This window comes from Epinephelus moara, chromosome 18, assembly GCF_006386435.1.
Source record: "Epinephelus moara isolate mb chromosome 18, YSFRI_EMoa_1.0, whole genome shotgun sequence".
NCBI lineage: Eukaryota > Metazoa > Chordata > Actinopteri > Perciformes > Serranidae > Epinephelus > Epinephelus moara.
Window position 1 is genome coordinate 36,516,010 of NC_065523.1, and position 13,983 is coordinate 36,529,992.

A 13,983-nucleotide genomic window follows, 5' to 3' on the forward strand; every position below is an offset into this window, starting at 1 on the left:
CCCCCTTTGGCCAATTGATGTAATATTGCTTCATTGGCATCCTCCCATGACCCTCTACCACTGTGCCAAATTTCACATGGATTGACCAAGTCAGTGAGGAGAAAAACGTGGAACAGACACACAGAGAGTTTTCATCATTATATAGTAAGATACATTTTTCTTTTTTGTGCATCACAGTATTCCTAAAGCAGGGGTGTCAAACCTATTTTAGTTTATGGGCCTTATTCAGCCGTAATTGATCCCAATGGGCCGGACCAGTAAAACCACTGTGGATAACCTCAAAATAAAGTGTGTAAAGAAGTATAAGTACATTTTAAAAACATCCAATAACAGATAATGAATAAAACATTTATCTGACAGGGAAATATATTCATAAATCAAGACCAACAACATTTCCAATTTCAGATGTTTTTCTTAATAAATTGCAAGTTTTTAAGAGTCTGTAACGGAAACACTGCCACTGGACTGGAGGACTCTTTTAATGTTTTATCAGCTCTTAATCTTTTATTAGAATTAATCTATTTCAATCTGTTCCTGCTTTGTATCACAGTTCTCAATCTGTTGGGGAAACATCTGTCTGTAACAAAAACCTCTCTACAGTCTGATAAAGACGATAACCGTGCGTCACCGTCAGCCACATAAAAACAAGAGAAATAAATCAGTCTTTTCCATTTTATTAAGTTCCATATACATCAATATTTCTTCAGAAGTAATACAAAAAAAGAAAAAGAAATCATAATCAAAGTCAAAATCTGACATTGTTTTTTTTTTGTTTTTTTTTACAAACAGGGCAGGAACCTTCAAATACACTGTTTAATCCTTCTGGGTCAGTCACTACTGCAGAGCAATCATTTACAATAGCTTATTACTGTACTTTCAGTAGGTTATAGAAGTTTAACCAAGCAGACTACTGATGTCCAGATATTTAGTACGACTGTCTCTCATGCCACTTCAGACTAAACAATGGGTGGAGATGGGAGAAGAAACGTTCCACTGTGAGATCTGAATTTAGACACAAAACTCTTGATACATGATGCTCAGTGAAACTCAGCCACCATATGTCAGTATTCAATTTCCTATTTCTCATCAGACATGGTGACCACAAGGATGGCCTGAGGGAGTTTGAACAACAGAGAAAAAAAATAAAAAATAAAAAGACTGAGATCAAAAAATAAACATGGAAATATGAGAGCTCCTTAAAGAGTCTTTTCTCCGAGGTAAACTTTCTTCTGAAATGCCTCAGTTGCTCCGGTCGCTCCTCAGTACAGTCCCACTGATGAAGACAGGTCCAAAAAGGTCCCTTAGAGCTGAAATGGGCAGAGGGCGGCTCTGCCTGAACAGTCCTGCCAAAGCAGCAGCAGCGGCGGCGGCGGTGGCTGCACCGACAGCCGGAGGAGCCGATCCCAAAACGCAAGATGAGGCAGAGTCTGTCACAGAGTTACAGTTCAGAAAAGCCATATTCTTGGCAAGTGCATTTTGTTTGAGCAATGTGCGATGCTTTCTAAGAGGCTGACGAACACTGTAGCTTGTTGTTATGAGACCTACAGGATGCGGAGAGAGATGAAGAGTTGAGAGCCCTTCGCATTATTGTTGTGACATCTGGACAAACAGACACAAGAGGATGCAAAGGGGTCGGCGGCACGGGTCCTGCAGCCATGTTGGTGTAATGTACTGGGAATGCCTTTAACGTTACTGACGTCCACAACTACGCTCTGAGGTTACTGTGTGAGGCGAGGAACGGGACGAGCTCTGATCCCTCACCCTGTGTAGTACATTTTAGTCTCATAAAATAATACTATCTAAAATGATTGGTTTCATAATTATTTAAAACATTCAAACACACAGTTAGATATATCTTACAGCCACTGTACATGGTAAAAGTATGTGCAATCAAGACGACCACCAGAACAACCAGCTCAAACTCATAAAGGGATGTAACATACAAAACTTCTCATAAATATCTTCTATATAATAAAATATGCAGCTTTATATATTTTCTTTATTATATCTGGTAAGATCAACAATCCAACTGAGATGTATGACAGAAAATAAATACAAGTTAGGAACTAAAATGCATTTAAAATCCCACTGAAAACATCCGAGCTGTCCAAAAAACAAAAAAGGCCAGATTAAGGTGAGAAGAAAGCACGTCCCTCGTGTCAACATGGCTGCCGTTCTGAGGCTCAACTGAATATTTTAATGGTGACCAAAAATGTTAAATCGGTGGCATTTACATGAAAGCACATTTGGTGTTTGTGTTAATGGATTTTTTGTTTCTCTGAAAACAGAAAGTTTCCATGACACTACTACTAGAGACCCCAGCATTCAGTCCAGACTCCATCTAGACTGGCCCACTTAAGAATCTGACAATCTGTAAGAAAGAAGAAAATGGGATGGCATAAATCAAAGGCATGCAGCAAAAGGTGAACAGACACAAATGCAAAGACGACACATGATACAGACGTAACACAGTGCTAAGAGAATACACCACACCCAAAATGACCCTTTGTACAAGAATCACCATGTGTGAAGCCAAGTTCAGACCAAAGATTCACAAGATGAGTCGAAACAGGCGACTACCTGCAATGTCCCGTTCTGCACCGCTCTAAAAACCTGCCGCTTCACACCAAGTCACCACGATGAGATGGTGTATCATCTCTAGTCAACAACTCTCTGTACTTCTCTTCTGATTTGCAGCTTTTCAGGTTTATTTTGTGGCTGAATATAATTTGTAGCTTCTTAAAATCTGAACGAGGATGGTGATAGTGAGACACTGGCTACAGCTGCATTTGTAGTGATGAAACGGCGACAAAATCAGGTGTAGGGCTGGGGGATATGGCAAAAAATATTATCACGGTAATTTTCCCCGTATTGATCGATATCTATATTTATCACAATATATAATTTGATAATGCTGTGAGTTTGAAAAGTATCCTGATGATGTCTGACAACTGAAAAGACCAAATGATTTTCCAGCTTCCCAGCGTCTCGTCGTAAAGCTGGCAAAAATATTCCCTGCCTCATACCTGCAGTCTCGCACTTTCTCCACGGTGCTCATGGGCACCATGTCATTGGCTAGAAAGTACGACACTGTGTCTGTTATATCTCTGCTCCTTTCCCATCGCTTCTCATACGGGGTTACAGCAGCAAAAGAGGACTATTGATTGTGTTTCCCGTCCTGGTTGGCACAGAGAGACGGCATATTTTGCGGACCGTCGTCGTCCGTGCATCATCATCGACTTTCAAGTAGCCAAACCTTCTCCATATTATTAACGCTGTGTCACCTTTTTTTTATCCACAACTTCATCCATTTATGAGGATGACACGAGCTCTTCTTCAGCTTCACTTCCACTCATTTCCCCCTCTTTTCATTATGTCCACACCACTTTCACTTCCTCCTCACCTCGGCTCAAACTTTACAGTGAAAAATGTTAACTCCTGCTGCATGACACGCTGTTGGAGCTATCTAGGTCGATCCATATCCAGTTAAATGGACTTTAGTTTATCATCATCATCGACATACATTTTATTGCGATCCCATTTCGAGATTGTTTTATCGCCCAGCCCTAATCAGATGGAATGTATTTATAATCAATACGCCACAATAATATAAATAACCAGCGCCAATTAATCAGTCAGTGAGAGTGTGTGTGTGTGGGCGGGGCATAAGCACATAGAGCGAGCAGCAGCAGCAACCCACCGTCCGACACCGACACACCGTCAGGGCTGAGTCCACACCGCTGCAACGTCTCTCTGCAACGTTCTAAAACGATTTTGTCTCGTCATTAATCTTTGGTCTGAACTGGACTTTACGTTGATTTCATGAAGAAAGGACTTTTTTTTAATGAATTCAAGTGAACTCACGATGAGTAACTGACATACAAATGATCACTTTGTGAGTTACGTATTCCTGAAGTTCTGTCAAGACATCAGACGTAATGTCTTAACGTTTGTCAGCTCTGTTGGTTTTAGTCCGGCCGAGCCACACTGACTGTTTGAAGCAAACTAAAGTCTACACAGCATCTTCTACTGCAACATAACACTCACTACACATGCCAGTGGTACAGAGAAAAATAAAAAGTGAATGGCATAAATGCATAAACCAAGAACAGACTGACATCACAGCCGACGTGGGCGGAGTCAACGTTTCACAGCATGCAAACATGAGCATGGAGAAGGAGAGAGAAACGTGGGAACCTCAGAGTCTGCAGCGGCAGCGGCGGCAGGAGCGCCTGACCTTACCTGCTCGCTTTGAAACCTTTCAGCTTCTGTACAAAGAAGGCTTCGAGCACCTCGGCACACTGAAAGAAGGGCGTGTCGTTGGGGTTGTAGTAGCGACAGTTGTCAAAGATTTTGGTCACGTCGGCCACAAACTCTGTGAGCTTGTGGTAATGTCGCTTTTGCAAACGGGTTTCCATTGTGGAAAAGTCTGCGAGGGGACAGAGAAAGATGGGATTTAAAAAAGAAAAATACATTTCCTGCATAACAAACTATAATACACAGCATGGAAAGCTGTTTTTATCCGGATCACTGCATCAGCTTCAAGACGGTGTGTCACAGTGGACATTTTCTAGAGTTAAAGAAAACAACTGCTGTGATTTGTTCGCACTGAATTTGTTTTGATTGAAAAGATCTTCTGAAAGTATTTATTTGGAGCCGTCAGTGTGCAGATCTCCTTTGTGCCCTGCTCTGAAGTATTTTTTGTCTTGCACCTGAGTATTTTTTCCAGGATGTGCTCACACTTTAGTTCCCCTTACGACTGGTTCTTACCCATTGGCTCCTTGATTACACGATAATAATCTGGTGCGTCGTGGGGATCCACTGGTTCGAGGAAAGGCCACGCCATTTTGTGAGACTGTTGAAAAACAACAAATGATTACACAACTCATTTTTAAAATGGAGCACCAGTAATACCAAAATCCAGAAAGACTGTCGGCGTGCAGCCTCATTCTGTGGACGATAAATGAGGTGCAGACTTCTATCTGTGTCACCGCTGATGAGGAAATACAGTGAGTGCTGGACGAGCAGTGAGTGACATTTCGTCATTTCATCACTGCTTCTTTTTTTCAGCTCTCTTGTAAAAAGCACTTCTTATTCCTGTTTAGTTCATATTTAACGATGTTAATTAATATAAGTAAAGACAGCTTGACAAAATCAGGTCCCATACCTGTAACGAGCGTAATATTCTTTTCAACCCCTCGTAGTCTTTGTCGGTGAGCGGCGTGAGGACTGTCATAGCATCTTCTGTTGACTGACACTGTGGGCAGACGTACACATCGATGTGATTGGCCTCACTCTGCAGGATGCCCACACAGCGCCCGTGGTACCAGTTCTGGCAGCGGTCGCAGCCTATGTAAAATCTGTGGGTGAACATTGGACACATTGTGGTTAAGTATCACCAATTAAAGACTCTGTATGTATAAAGCTGACGACAGTGATGTAACATGAGGAGCCATACTGTGATTCGTCGTATGGCGTCCGACAGATGCAGTACAACTCCTCATTGCTTGCTCCCTCCTGACCACGTTTACAGTCATTACACACAAAGTCCTCCAACTTCTTGGCCTCTTTCTCTGTGATGCCGACACACGCCCCGTGGAACCAGTTGGAACACAAGTCGCACCCGATGTAAAACCTGAGAGGAGAAGATGGTTAAATTCACTTAAAGGGAGAGTTCAGACTGTTTTGAGGTGAGGTTGCATGAGTTACGTACCCATAGTCTGTGTATTACCTACAGTGGATGTCAGTCAGCACAGCCCAAGTTTGGAGAAGCAGTCTGTAGTGTGACATGCTGTGGACGGGGGCAGCAGCAAAATGTATTTTGGCCACCTAAAAACCTCAGTATCAGTTTAAGTGTACGCTATATTGAGAATTATTTTCACCGCTTTGCCTTGCTGTTAGACAGCTCTTTCTGATGGCGAACCAAAGCCGTTATTCATTTCAGTTCCTCTATCGGATAGTTTCCTTCCTGTTAAACTATGTTTGCTGTAAAGCCAACGTCATAAATTCTCGCAGTGACATGACTAAAAAACATTCTTAACCCAGCCAATCTGAATTTAAGGCAATTTAATACTTTCCAAGACATCCATCCATCCATCCATTTTCATCCGCTTATCCAGGGCCGGGTCGCGGGGGCAGCAGGCCAAGCAAAGCACCCCAGACGTCTCTCTCCCCAGCAACACTTTCCAGCTCCTCCTGGGGGACCCCAAGGTGTTCCCAGGCCAGATGAGATATGTAATCCTTCCAGTGTGTTCTGGGTCTGCCCCGGGGCCTCCTACCAGTAACGTGCCTGGAACACCTCAAACAGGAGGCACCCAGGAGGATCCTGATCAGATGCCCGAACCACCTCAACCACCTTTCGACGTGAAGGAGCAGCAGCTCTACTCCGAGCTCCCTCCAGATATCCGAGCTCCTCACCCTATCTCTAAGGCTGAGCCCAGCCACACCACGGAGGAAACTTATTTTGGCCACTTGTACTGGCGCTCTCATTCTTTCAGTCACTACCCAGAGCTCATGACCATAGGTGAGGGTTGGGACGTAGATGGACCAGTACATTGAAAAGCTTCGCCTTCCGGCTCAGCTCCCTCTTCACCTCAACGGTCCAGCGCAGTGCCTGCATCACTGCAGAAGCCACAACAAATCACTGATCCATCTCACGCTCCATTCTACCCTCACTAATGATTTGAACAAGACCCAGAGATACTTGAACTCCCCCATTTGAGGAAGTAACTCTCAGTCATCTCTTCAGTTCCTCGTTATAAACAGCTGTCTGATGGTAACGTGATAAAATATTCTAAATATAATACACTTAAACTGATGCTGATTTTGAGGCTAAAATACGTCTTGTTGCTGCCCGTCCGCAGCAGAACGTATCTTAGCTTTAATGTTGGTACTCCTGCCTGCTTCTCCAAACTGGGGGCGTGTCAACCGCCATCTACTTTCGGTAATACACTAATATGGATAAATATTTCATACAACCCTGCTTCAAAATCTCAAAGTATCCCTTTAAATCGCCATGACAACATCACAACAGTCTCTTACTTCGACTCGTCGTAGGCTGTTTTGCAGATACAGTACAGTTTGGTGTCCTTCTTGTGATCCTTTGAGGTAGAAGACAGCTTCTTCTTCTTCTTGTGTTTCAATGAGCTGGAATCTCCGTCCTTGTCTCTGTCCCTGTCTTTGTCCTTTTCTCTGTCCCGATGTCTGTCCCGTTCTCGGTCTCTCTCCCTCTCTCGATCCCCGTCTCTGTCTTTATCTCGGTCTCTGTATCGGTCCCGGTCCTTATCCCTGTCCCGCTTCTTGTCCTTGTCGTGATGGTGCCTGTCCCTGTCTCTGTCTCTGTTTCTGTCTTTGTCTCTCTCCTCTTCCCTCTTGCGTTTATGGGATGAGGACGATGAGGTCGGTGTGTGGCTGCTGTGAGAGGAATGTGTAGAGTGAGAGGGGTGGGAGGAGTGGGAAGAGGCTGCCTTGACTGTCGCTGCGTTAGCTTGGGCGATGGCCGCTCTCGCTTTCTCCTTTTCTTTCTGTAGCCTGGCGATGTCCCGCCTCAGCTCCTCCTGAGAAGGAGACAACGTAATGTTTACCATCTCTGCTCTGAATTTAACACCTGATAAAGACTGATTAATCTTATCTCTATACATAACCATATCAATGACGGCGGACTGTGTGCTGACCTGTACTTGCAGCTGCAGCTCCTTGTCCAGCAGCGCCCTCTTCTTCAAGATCTCGGCCTTCAGCTGCTCCTTGTGCTTGTACAGCAGTGCCGTCAGCTTGGTGGCGTTCTGTTTGGAGCGTTTCTGCTCCACCACCTCCTCCTTCTTTCTCTTCTTAGCTGCCTGCTTCTCGTCCTTCTCGATTTTGTCGAGGATGAACTTCATTACCTGGTTGCACACGATCATTCTGAAAACACAAGGACAGCAGAGTCATTGTTGTTCAGACGGTGGCAGAGTTATCAGGAAGAAACTCAGCAAACATTTTTATCATGATTAGACATGTCAACTATAAACTGAGAATAATTTTGACCAGTTATATGTGTTGGTCTACGGGTTAATTAACCGGTTAGTTATCAGGACACATGGACAACCAAAGTGGAGGAAAATGCGGTCAACACCATGAAAACACTCCTGTAACCCACAGGAAGGAAATATCAACATGTCATAAAGATCCACCATTTTATGAGTATTAAGCCCAAACCTCTGGTTCTCCTCTCGCTCGGCTGCAGCCAGAGTCTTCCTCTGTTTCAGCTGTTCTGCTGTAGCGTTCTGCTTCACCACCGCCTGACAACAAACACTCTGTTAATATTTACAGTTTCAACACACTGTAAGAAATGAATCACTGTGGATTGTTCTCACTGAGACACACCTGTTTCTGGATGCCGTCCCCGGGGCTGACCGCCTGCACATTCTGCTCTTTCTGTTCCCTTTTAGCCTCATGGTGTTTCTTCTTCTTTGGTTTTTGTTGCAGTTGCTGCTGCTGTTGTTGTTGCTGCTGCTGCTGTTGTTGTTGCTGCTGTTGTTGCATCCTCTGAAGCTGCTCCTGGACGCTCGCTGGCGCCTGTATGGTCACCATGTTCTGGATCTGGTGAGCCTGAATTTGCCCCCCTGTCTGCTGGATCTGGATGGGCAGCTGCAGTTTGATCTGCTGGGGGACTGTGCCGCCCTGCTGCTGTGCCTGCGCCTGGATCTGGGCTTGGATCTGGGCAGCAACGTGGGGTGGCAAAGCCGAGAGGAGCTGGACTGGCTGCTGGAGGCCTGGAACGGTGATGAGCTGATGCCTGATTGGAGACTGGACCTGAAGCTGAGGCTGCCCTTGAACTTGAGTTTGGTTCTGAGGCTGGAACTGGACTTGGAGCTTAGCTTGGACTTGGGGTTGGGCTTGAACCTGAAGCTGCTGCTGGACCTGGGTCTGCTGCGGTGACTGGACTGTGAACTGGGCCTGGGTTTGGACTTGAGTTTGACGTTGCGGTGACTGGATTTGGAACTGGGGCTGGGTTGAGACTTGAGTTTGGCGCGGTGGTGACTGGACTTGGAACTGGGGCTGGGTTTGGACTTGAGTTTGGACCTGGGGTTGCTGCAGGGCCTGAGGTTGCGGGTGGACCTGGCTCTGTTGCTGGAACTGCACCTGAACCTGGGGGTGGAGCTGGGTTTGGATCTGGGGCTGCAGCTGAGTTTGGGCCTGAGACTGAACCTGGGGCTGAGGTTGGACCTGAGGCTGTTGCTGAGCCTGAGGTTGAGTTTGAGCCTGTGTTTGAAATGAAGCTTGTACCTGGGGGTGGTACTGAGGTTGGACCCTGGGTTGGAGCTGAGCCTGGACCTGGACCTGGGGCTGGGGCAGGGTTGGGTTTTGGGTTTGGGACTGAAACTGCACCTGAGGTTGATTTTGAGAAAGGGGCTGTATTTGGGTTTGGGGTGGCTGCTGTGTTTGTGGCTGAAACTGGACTCGGACCTGGGGGTGGTTCTGGGCTTGTGCTTGGGCCTGGATGTGTGGCATCTGTTGCACTTGTCCAAACGGCTGGACCTGGATCTGTGCACGGATCTGGGCTTGACGCTGGGGTTGAAGCTGAGTATGGGTGTGGGGCTGGAGCTGAGGTCTGACAGTAGTAACAACAGAAGAAACTGGTAATCCCATATGAACCTGCACTGGTGAGACTGGGATTTGAGAGACCTGCTGCATGGATGCAACGGTGGGGTGCTGGACTTGTCCTTGAGCTTGAGGAGGAAGAGATGCTTGAGGCAGAGGGGTCACAGGTGAATGTATGGAGACTGATGCAGAGGCGGGTACAGGGGCCAGAGCCAGTGTCTGAGCGGGAGCGGCGGCCTGCTGAGCCAGCTGAACTGGAGTCTGAGCTTGGGACGCCGCCGGAGTCCAAACCTGGGGCTGAGCTGCCTTCTGCTCCGTCAGAGCTACAACAGGATGGAGAGGCAAAGCATTACAAACCAAAGACAAATTACCTAAACTGGAACAGAGTCGCACAATGAAATATTTCCAGCTGACCACTTTCTTCATGTTTCAAGTCACGTCATCACTTTTCACATATTGGTTGTTGTTTTTTTAGCTCTATCTTTTAACAAGACGAGGAATTTTAGTCTTTGAATGTCTGGATTTTAAGTTATCAAAGAATAAGATGAGGAAACATTAGTGGCAGCCTGGCTCGCAGACCTCCCCCTGACTCTCCCGTGTCAAATGAAGAGCGTCAGTGAGACACGGCGCTGTCTCCATGCCACACAATAGACTACAACCACCAAGAAGAACAACGTGACATGCTGTGATCCGCCTCACACACAAACTAGCAGCACAGTGCTGGATTTCACGTGTGCTAATTTCATTCATCTCACTCTCTGGAGAAGATTTAGCGTAGCATGTGCAACATATAGACCGATGTCTGTCTGTGGCTCAGAGGTAGAGTGGGTCATCCACCAATCAGAAGATCAGCGGTTCGGTCCCCGGCTCCTCCAGTCTGCATGTCGACGTAACCTTGGGCAACTTACAGAAGATGGCTGTTCCCAGTTTGTGTTAAAAACTGAGCAGCAGGTGGTGGTGTGTGGTAACCTCAGCCACCAGTGTGTGAATGGGTGAATGTGACTGGTTGTGTAAACAGTGCTTTGAGTGGTCGGATGACTAGAAAGATGCTATATAAGTGCAGGTCCATTTACCATTAACAGACAGAATAAACAGAGGAGCAGCTCTGTGTCTCTCTGAGTGAGAGTGGGAGAGGAGAGAAGAAAACTGATACGCATTATGTAACGCAACTTGACCCTATATTTTGTTAACAGTGTTGTCTGAAGTAATATTTTGCTTAAAAACATATCGATATATCGTACACAGTTGTTATAACGCCCAGCCCTGGGAGACATCTACAGATAATCTGGCTCCTGAGGCCTTTATTACAAAGCAGGGTTTGGGGTTAACAGGACAAATCACCATGGTAATTTATGCTGGACAGCTAATCTGCTCTGGAGCAGGTTAACTTCAGAGGATTGGATCAGATCCGGTCAACATAACGACCACTGACCAATCAGATCACTGGAAAAAAAATCCAGACAGGGACAGAAGTCCAGAGTGACAGTATTTAATTTTGTAGGTCAGCAGAATCATTTAATTGTTCAAGGCTTTCTGTGTCCACTCTGCTTTCAAAGGAGGACTTCTAAAACAGTGGTTCGCAACTGGTGGGTCATGGTCCAAAAGTGGGTCATGGGTCCATTCTGAATGGATCGCAAGTGACTCACAAACGTGTCCAGTTTATAAAGAAACAACCTTTATTTTTTAGTATAGTGAATTTCCGGCACAGATATTTTTGAAGTGCTGTTTCCTGCTGTAGAGTGAGTGACAGAAAGCTACTTGAGAGAGACAGGAAACTAGCTCAATGACTGACAGTGTCACAGATTTTACACCCTTTCACACCATTACACACTTTTATAGCACAAACTCTTGAAACCTGTCCCCTGGCTAGTGTTTCAAGCCAGCTGGACGTTGCATGCACGTGCACACAACAGTACGAGAATGGTGTTACTGTGTGGCTGTGGGTTCGTTACCTGGCACTGAAGGTGTTGTAGAGGTGGCTGTGACTGGTGTGACAACAGCACTGGCCACAGCAGCGTGACGGGGAACGGGGGCCGTGGCTTGGATTTGGGTGAGGGCTTTGGCTGGAGACGGGACAGCAATCTGGGTAGACACAACAGCTATGACGGGAGCAGAGACGGGAGCGAGAGCAGGTGTTGGAACTTGGACAGGTGAGGGAAGAGAGGCAGAAGCTGGCATCTGGGCCGAGTTAGTAGCGGCCGCTGTGGCGGCGACTTGAGCAGCAGCTTTGACGGAGACGGGGGCTACAGCAGGGGCGGGGCTGAAGGGATGTGTCTGGACTGGGACTTGAGGTGTAATATTTCCTGGGACAGGGAGTGACACTGCAGTTTGGGTTTGTGTCGTGAATGAGCCCGAGGTAAGGGTGGAGACTTGGGTTTGCACCATGGCTGGGACTGGGTTCTGTGCAGGGGCCGAGGCAAAGACTTGTGTCTGAGACATAGCTGGGCCTGCGTTTTGTGCTGGGGAAGGCACAGATCTCGCCACTTGGGGTTGAGCAGGGACAGAGGTGGGTGTGGAGGATAAAACCTGGGTGGAGGCCTGGGCTGCGACGTGAGGCAGCGCAGGCACAGGAGTGGATATTTGAGATTGTGCAGGGACTGATAATGGGGTCGCGGCTGCAACTTGGGTTTGCACCGGAGCTGTGGGGGCCAAACTTGGCATCTGTGTTGGGGCGGGTACAGGGGCTGTCATCTGGGTTTGGGCGAGGGATGAGGGTGTTGTCTGGACTTGTGCAGGGCCTCTGGCGTGAGCTGGAATTGACATTTGGGTTTGAGCTGTCTGAGCTGGCGCTGCAGTTGGAGCTGATGAGGATGGGAGCATGGGAGTGAAGAGGAAGCGTTGGACCTGGCCGTTGGGCATGGCTGCCTGCATCAGCTGCTGACCAGGACTGGGGATGACTGTTACACCCTGTGGGATGATTTGCAGCTGTCCCTGGGTCTGGCCCTGACCCTGGATCACCACCGTCAGACCTGGGTTTCCACCCTGCAGAGATGTAGACAAAAGGAATCTTGTCTTCAGTGATATAACTCTGGCTTTATAAAGCAACATTCAAACTTTACAAGTACTTCAAGATGAGATGAAAAGAGAGGAAACATGCCCTCACCTGAGCACCCTGTGTCAGCTGCATGAGCTGTGCCATAGTGAGTTTAACTTGACCCTGCTGTGGTCTGTTGGGCTGGGGTGAAGCTCCAGGTGCCGCTCCAGGTGCTGTGGTGGCTGCGTGAGGCGGCGGCGCAGGAACTGCTGCTCTCTGAGCTGCGGTTGTCTGCACAGGTGTGGAACCAGGACCCGTCTGCATCACAGTCTGCTGAGGCTGGCCTGGAGGGGACGAGGACGGAGTGAGTTTTTTTTTTTTAATAAGGACACGAGCCACAAAGGCTGAAGACATTAATTTGATGAATAGAAATGATCAGTGTGACAGAGCACCTTGTTGAGCCATCGCTGGACTTCTGACCACTGCTGCTGCGCCCACAGAGGTAGCCGGGGTCGATGACTGGCTCATTGTGGTGACTTGCTGGATTTGGCCTCCTGCTGTAACGGCCTGGAACACAAAGACAAAGGTAAAATCATCAGTCATCGTGCTTGATATTTGCCTTTGCTTCAAGTAAAAACTTTAAAGGACAGGAAGGACACGAGACCTGCTGCTGGGTGGATGAGGAGGTGCTGGCTCTGAGGTTGATGTTGCCAGTTGTAGGATGTAGTGTGCTGTATGTCCTCAGGTTCGCAGGGGGCCCAGAGGGGAAGATGCCCAGGACTTTCTGCTGGACTACACCTGTTGATGAGCACGATTAGATTAGGGAAGAGGCAAATACGCATTGGATGCATGCAAAAGTACAAGGATGTACAGAGGCGGCGTGGCATGCACTGTGTGTGTGTGTCGGGGGGGCGGGGAGATCTCTAACATCTGAAAAGCTTCTGTTTATGGGATAACAATAGTTTATACACAACTCAGATTAAAAAAAAAAGCTCAGACAAAAAAATGCAATCTGACTTTCGGCCGTAAAAATATATAAATAAAAAACACAGGTGTGGAATCATCCATGCTCAGTGCCGACAGATTCTGCCTGTCACATGACACTCCTCCATCCATTTTGGCAAGTGTTGGCACAAACCAGCGGAAATGGATGACACTCGTGCTCCCTACCTCCTTGAGTGGTGGGCATGTTGAGCGTGACAATCTTGCTGTTAGCGGGGAGCGGGAGTTTTGCGGCGAGGACCTGGCCAGCCACAGTCACTGGGCTGCCAGCGATCTGGAAGGTTTGCTCTGAGGTGGTGATGCCAGTGGAGGCTGCAAGACACACCATGGCACCTGCAGTCACGCACACCCACAAGGGCTGCCACGATAGCCAGTCTACGGCTGTGGTGTCCACCGCAAGGTTTGAGTCAACAAAGGGGCTGACAGTT

General features: G+C 47.3%; 1 protein-coding gene across 3 annotated transcripts in view; it reads right to left on the reverse strand.

Annotated features, from left to right (window-relative positions):
- Positions 1-659: 659 nt before the first annotated feature.
- LOC126405299 (nucleosome-remodeling factor subunit BPTF-like) overlaps positions 660-13,983 on the reverse strand; it is a 39,595-nt gene continuing 26,271 nt past the window's right edge. For 2 of the 3 annotated variants that reach the window (XM_050068969.1, XM_050068967.1), the window contains 13 exons: positions 13,218-13,351; positions 13,006-13,120; positions 12,683-12,897; positions 11,532-12,561; positions 8,362-9,902; positions 8,194-8,276; positions 7,674-7,899; positions 7,042-7,556; positions 5,459-5,635; positions 5,168-5,360; positions 4,771-4,855; positions 4,243-4,429; positions 660-1,541 (listed from right to left, as the gene is read on the reverse strand). In XM_050068969.1, the coding sequence (XP_049924926.1) occupies positions 1,502-1,541; positions 4,243-4,429; positions 4,771-4,855; positions 5,168-5,360; positions 5,459-5,635; positions 7,042-7,556; positions 7,674-7,899; positions 8,194-8,276; positions 8,362-9,902; positions 11,532-12,561; positions 12,683-12,897; positions 13,006-13,120; positions 13,218-13,351 (4,541 nt within the window). In that variant the 3' untranslated portion in view covers positions 660-1,501. Of the gene's footprint in view, positions 2,372-4,242; positions 4,430-4,770; positions 4,856-5,167; positions 5,361-5,458; positions 5,636-7,041; positions 7,557-7,673; positions 7,900-8,193; positions 8,277-8,361; positions 9,903-11,531; positions 12,562-12,682; positions 12,898-13,005; positions 13,121-13,217; positions 13,352-13,983 lie in introns of all 3 variants that reach the window. The other variant, XM_050068968.1, reaches the window with a different exon arrangement.